Source organism: Entelurus aequoreus, linkage group LG10, assembly GCF_033978785.1.
Source record: "Entelurus aequoreus isolate RoL-2023_Sb linkage group LG10, RoL_Eaeq_v1.1, whole genome shotgun sequence".
NCBI lineage: Eukaryota > Metazoa > Chordata > Actinopteri > Syngnathiformes > Syngnathidae > Entelurus > Entelurus aequoreus.
The window spans coordinates 54,855,885-54,862,613 of NC_084740.1; the positions used below are offsets into that span (position 1 = coordinate 54,855,885).

Sequence of the window (6,729 nt, forward strand, 5' to 3'; positions counted from 1 at the left end):
AAAGGTAGGGTGTGCTTTGTATTACCTGGCCGTCGAGGGAAGACTACGGAAAACAGCGAATGCTTTTGGACTGGCAAAGCAGACAGTATCAGTTATTGTCCGCCATGTATGTCGCAGACTCAACGTCTAGGTCCAGAGTGTATAAAGTCACCGAAAAGGAATGGCCAATGAAGGTGAAGGCAAAAGAGTGAAGAGTGTCCTGACCAGATATCTGGATTCCTAGTTTGATTGATGTAAAATGTTCTTTGTCACATTGTTTACGTGTCTAATAAAGATTTGATACATTTATGATGTCTCAGGTGTGATTCACTACCATTGGGCCCCACAGCACACTGGATTCCAGTTCATTGAAATACCACAACACTGGATATTGTTCAGATAAGTTACATTTAAGAACTTGCACACAAAGCAACACTGGAGGTGACTATGACTTGCGCATTTTCCGCGCATGCGTACTAGGTCGCGTTGCGCCGGTTGACGGAGGGGCGGATGGGGTCTTAAACGACCATTGTGTGTGTGTGGACAAGGATAAGGTTAGGTGGGATTTACCCTGGATAACCTTAGCCGGCTCAGTATAGAAGGGGCCTTAATGACACCTGACTGCAACCCAAAACCTACCCTCGAAATGTCCTGTCTTTGATGTTGTGTCTTTATCTCGTCTAGGTGTGGTCCGCCAGGTGAAGCAGCTGACCGGTCCACTGACGACGGTACTCAAACTGTCCATGCGCAACCTGACCATCCAGGGTGACTCGGGTCAGAACCTCATCAACGTTCACGTCTATGTGTCCGAGTTCTGGTTCTGAGAGCTGTAAGCCCACCCACTCTCAACACAATGGCCCGGGCTACACGTATAAATGCCTCGGTCAGTTCTTTTGGGTGGGGGCGGAGCCTTATAGTGATTACTTTTGACGGTTTCCCAGTTGAAATGCTACCATGCTTTTGGTTTGATGACACGCTCAGCCGGGAAGGCACTTCTTCTGTGTTGCATCTGGCAAATCTGAGCTAAAAAAGAAGAATGTTTACGCGTTAGGAATAAAACGGGAGTTGGACATCCAGAACGTCTTGAAAACAGGAAGTGCATGGTCACCTGTTGAATGATGCGGTCTGATGCAACAGTACTCATTTCACCTTTCCTTTTGATAATGTATTTTTTTCTATAAAATAAACAATATTTTACTTACACTAGTGTATGCATTCCTGAACCAACATGTTGCTGATCACATTTCAAGGAAAGTGCGGCACTAGCTACTGTAGCCAAGCATAGCCTAGCTTGTAGTCGAAACACAGGATTGAATGCATAGTGTGCTATTTGGTATGAGGTCATTATTGCATCATAGTTTTTGGAGCTAACGAGAGTTGATTCATAAAAACCTAGTCCAAAAACGGTGTCTCTCATAAAAAGCTAATAAAAATGTAATATTTAAATATGTTTTTCACTTTTGAACCATTCAGAAAAATGTGATTATAATGGAAGTCAATGAGACCACTTTGGTTGCCAGACAATGATTATTGTATTTGTACGATCATTTCACACTCTATAATGTATGATCAATACTTTCAAAAGGATCATTGAATTTTGAATCCTGGCCAGGTTTCATACAATTAGCCTTCAAACGGACTGCCCAGCCTGATGGACACTTTATTAGGTGGCCTGAGATTGTCCCAGCCTTGACAAGGTCAATCATTTGTAACAATGTCGATGCAATACTTATTTTGGACCTAAAAGGAAATTATTTTGCACTTTTTACCCTGAAGTCCCAATACGGTCCCTCTCAGAAGGCATGCAACTTACCTTGGCAAATGTCCAAACTGATTTCGGATCAACACTTGCTTCAAAAGCATGAATTAGTTCCAGTCAATGGAACCAACCGGAAAAGGGTGGAGTGTCATCTCCGGGTTGGGGAGAAGATCTTGCCTCAAGTGGAGGAGTTCAAGTACCTGGGAGTCTTGTTCACGAGTGAGGGAAGAGTGGATGGTGAGATGGACAGGTGGATCGGTGCGGCGTCTTCAGTAATGCGGACGCTGTATCGATCCGTTGTGGTGAAGAAGGAGCTGAGCCGGAAGGCAAAGCTCTCAATTTACCGGTCGATCTACGTTCCCATCCTCACCTATGGTCATGAGCTTTGGGTCTTGACCGAAAGGACAAGATCACGGGTACAAGCGGCCCAAATGAGCTTCCTCTCCCTTAGAGATAGGGTGAGAAGCTCTGTCATCCGGGAAGAGCTCAAAGTAAAGCCGCTGCTCCTCCACATGGAGAGGAGCCAGATGAGGTGGTTCGGGCATCTGGTCAGGATGCCACCCGAACGCCTCCCTAGGGAGGTGTTCCGGGCACGTCCGACCGTGGGGAATACCCAGGACACGTTGGGTAGACTACTGTATGTCTCCCGGCTGGCCTTGGAACGCCTCGGGATCCCCCGGGAAGAGCTGGACGAAGTGGCTGGGGAGAGGAAAGTCTGGGCTTCCCTGCTTAGGCTTTACCATGAATTGATTAACGTGGACCCCGACTTAAACAAGTTGAAAAACTTATTGGGGTGTTACCATTTAGTGGTCAATTGTACGGAATATGTACTTTACTGTGCAATCTACTAATACAGGTTTCAATCAATCAATCAAAAAGGCTGCTGCCCCCGCGACCCGACCTCGGATAAGCGGAAGAGGATGGATGGATGGATGGATGGAACCAACTTGTTCCTGGAGGTACTGTAACTACTACTTGCAAATCAACTCTTTGCACTTTGGCGATTATGGAATTTTTGGCCAGATTTCAGACAGTAAGTCTTAAAAACTGACTGATAAACTGAGAATGAACACAATATCAAATAAGCAGTCTGGTTTGGTTTCTTAAGGTGCCTTGAAGTTTAAATGTAATTATTCAATTAGGTTTGGTATTGGTGTACGCCGCCTTCCGCCCGATTGTAGCTGAGATAGGCTCCAGCGCCCCCGCGACCCCAAAGGGAATAAGCGGTAGAAAATGGATGGATGGATGGATTTTCTCACTTGGTTATTTACACAGTAATGGCCCAATCTACTAAAACAGTGGTAAATACTTGCATAGCACTTTTCTACCTTCAAGGTACTCAAAGCGCTTTGACACTATTTCCACATTCACCCATTCACACATTGATGGCAAGAGCTGCCATGCAAGGCCCTAACCACGACCCATCAGGAGCAAGGGTGAAGTGTCTAGCTCAAAGACATAACGGACGTGGCTAGGTTGGTAGAAGTACCACCTCAGAAAACACTTGAACTACCCCCATAATGACCAACATTTAAATAGAGTAGCGCAGTAGGCCGAAAAAAATCCTCAAAACAAGGCAGAGGTTTTATTTAAAGGCCTACTGAAAGCCACTACTTCCGACTACGCAGTCGATGGTTTATACATCAATGATGAAATCTTAACATTGCAACACATGCCAATACGGCCGGGTTAACTTATAAAGTGACATTTTAAATTTCCCGCGAAACTTCCGGTTGAAAACGTCTATGTATGATGACGTATGCGTGTGACGTCAATGGTTGAAACGGAAGTATTCGGACACATTGTATCCAATACAAAAAGCTCTGTTTTCATCGCAAAATTCCACAGTATTCTGGACATCTGTGTTGGTGAATCTTTTGCATTTTGTTTAATGATCAATGGAGACTGCAAAGAAGAAAGTTGTAGGTGGAATCGGTGTATTAGCGGCTGGCTGCAGCAACACAACCAGGAGGACTTTGACTTGGATAGCACACGCGCTATCCGTTGCTAGCCGCCGACCGCATCGATGATCGGGTGAAGTCCTTCGTCGCTCCTTCGATCGCTGGAACGCAGGTGAGCACGGGTGTTGATGAGCAGATGAGGGCTGGCTGGCGTAGGTGGATAGCTAATGTTTTTAGCATAGCTCTGTGAGGTCCCGTAGCTAAGTTAGCTTCAATGGCGTCGTTAGCAACAGCACTGTTAAGCTTCGCCAGGCTGGAAAGCATTAACCGTGTAGTTACATGTTCATGGTTTAATAGTTTTATTGATCTTCTGTCTATCCTTCCAGTCAGGGGTTTATTTCTTTTGTTTCTATCTGCATTTAAGCATGATGCTATCACGTTAGCTCCGTAGCTAAAGTGCTTCGCCGATGTATTGTCGTGGAGATAAAAGTCACTGTGAATGTCCATTTCGCGTTCTCGACTCTCATTTTCAAGAGGATATAGTATCCGAGGTGGTTTAAAATACAAATCCGTGATCCACAATAGAAAAAGGAGAGAGTGTGGAATCCAATGAGCCAGCTTGTACCTAAGTTACGGTCAGAGTGAAAAAAGATACGTCTTGCACTGCACTCCAGTCCTTCACTCTCACGTTCCTCATCCATAAATCTTTCATCCTGGCTCAAATTAATGGGGTAATCGTCGCTTTCTCCGTCCGAATCGCTCTCGCTGCTGGTGTAAACAATGGGGAAATGTGAGGAGCCTTTCAACCTGTGACGTCACGCTACTTCCGGTACAGGCAAGGCTTTTTTTTTAATCAGCGACCAAAAGTTGCGAACTTTATCGTCGATGTTCTCTACTAAATCCTTTCAGCAAAAATATGGCAATATCGCGAAATGATCAAGTATGACACATAGAATGGATCTGCTATCCCCGTTTAAATAAAACAAATTCATTTCAGTAGGCCTTTTACAGGTATAAATGTAATTATTCCAAGTGACAACTCAGACTCTCCGAGTAAGTTAACTTGAATAACGCCATTTCTGTGAGATAGTGCCACCTTCACAACACTTAGCCACTGATAGTGAACGCAGCATTTTGGTTGAAATCTGGTAAACTGACTTTGTTATACACTATATTGCTTTTACAGAGTAGTTTTCAACAGACATTGTCCAAACACTTATGTGAGACGTAGCTCTTGACACCTTTCCGGTTTAGGTTCCCCAAAGATGGCATCAAGACCGCTTTCTGGGATACGGCGTTGTCGTCCCTCAATTTTGCACTACGAGTCCAGTGTCAAACGGTCGATATTCACCAAACCCTTGGTGAACTTTTCCTCACGCGGCGCCCTGGGAATGAGCTAACATTTGAGAAGCCTCACCGCTTGTGCAACGTACTGACTTACGACCGCAGGAAAGTCGATTGCGATCATTCAGACGTGTCAATATTAGCCCCCAAACAGAAACCAGCAAATAGAGATATCTCGGCCTCGCACACTTTTTATTCACCGCGGTCTGCGGAACGTCAGTTTCCACGGCGACGCTTGGAACGTTCTGTTTGTTTTGGCGCCCTATGATAACTGCCCGGCAGAGAGGACGTATGTCAACAGCTTGTCCTCTGAGTGCCCTCAGCTTCCGTCCCGGATAGTCTGTGTGTGTGCCTGTGGACACCTCGGCTTTGGTCAAGCAGGGAGGTTAGACTTGTAAAAAGTCCTGATGAGGGACGAGGTGGCAGCAATGGCTGTAGATCTTGGACCTCAGTGCCAAGAAAGCGCATTTGCAATTACATTCATCAGTGAAGCAGATCTCCTCTCCATCACTGAGAGGCTGTAATCATCACAGACCGTGCTTCAAAGACAATGGGCGGGGGGGGGGGGTGCATCGCCATTTGCGGCCGTCAGCTGTGATGGATTTGAAGGCTCTACTGAAGAGGGATGTCCTCCTCAGAGGAAGCGGGAGGTCAGCCTTGTGGTTCACATGAAAGAGGGCACCAATGCAATGCAATGTCTGTTTCGACTCTAAAACGCTAATTATTTCATAAGGCGCCACTCTCCTCGACTCGAAACAATGGCAGCAACACACAAATACTTCAGTTAACTTCAACCTCCTGAGGACTGGCATCCTCTGCGGTGCCTGATCCACCAAGTTCCAAAGAAACAACATTGCATATTCTAGGGTTGTACGGTATACCGGTATTAGTAAAGTACCGCGATACTAATGAATCATATTCAGTACTATACCACCTCTGAAAAGTACCGGTCCACCACCCCCCAGGAGCCCTGTCGTCGTCACGTCATGACATTGCTGGTTTACGAGCAGGCGAGCATGTTCGGCAGCGCACACACACAGAGTACTTACAAGCAGTCACAGAAATATATACAAACAAATATGTGGCATATACAAACAAATATGTGGCATATGCAAACAAATATGTGGCATATACAAACAAATATGTGGCATATACAAACAAATATGTGGCATATGCAAACAAATATGTGGCATATACAAACAAATATGTGGCATATACAAAAAATATATGTGGCATATACAAACAAATATGTGGCATATACAAATATGTGGCATAAACAAACAAATATGTGGCATATACAAACAAATATGTGGCATATACAAACAAATATGTGGCATATACAAACAAATATGTGGCATATACAAACAAATCTGTAGCGTATACAAATAAATATGTAGCATATACAAACAAATATGTGGCATATCAAACAAATATGTGGCATATACAAACAAATATGTGGCATATACAAACAAATATGTGGGCATATACAAACAAATATGAGGCATATACAAACAAATATGTGGCATGTACAAACAAATATGAGGCATATACAAACAAATATGTGGCATATACAAACAAATATGTGGCATATACAAACAAATATGTGGCATATACAAATATGTGGGCATATACAAACAAATATGTGGCATATATAAGCAAATATGTGGGCATATACAAACAAATATGTGGCATATACAAACAAATATGTGGCATATACAAACAAATATGTAGCATATACAAATAAAT

The 6,729-nt window shown here is 44.0% G+C and overlaps 1 protein-coding gene across 2 annotated transcripts in view; it reads left to right on the plus strand.

The window, feature by feature from the left end:
* The window catches only part of fbln1 (fibulin 1), a 141,659-nt gene extending 140,497 nt beyond the window's left edge, over positions 1-1,162 (plus strand). The window contains exon 18 of one of the 2 annotated variants that reach the window (XM_062061227.1): positions 664-1,162. In XM_062061227.1, the coding sequence (XP_061917211.1) occupies positions 664-803 (140 nt within the window). In that variant the 3' untranslated portion in view covers positions 804-1,162. The remainder of the gene's footprint in view (positions 1-663) is intronic. The other variant, XM_062061229.1, reaches the window with a different exon arrangement.
* The last annotated feature ends 5,567 nt before the right edge of the window (positions 1,163-6,729 follow it).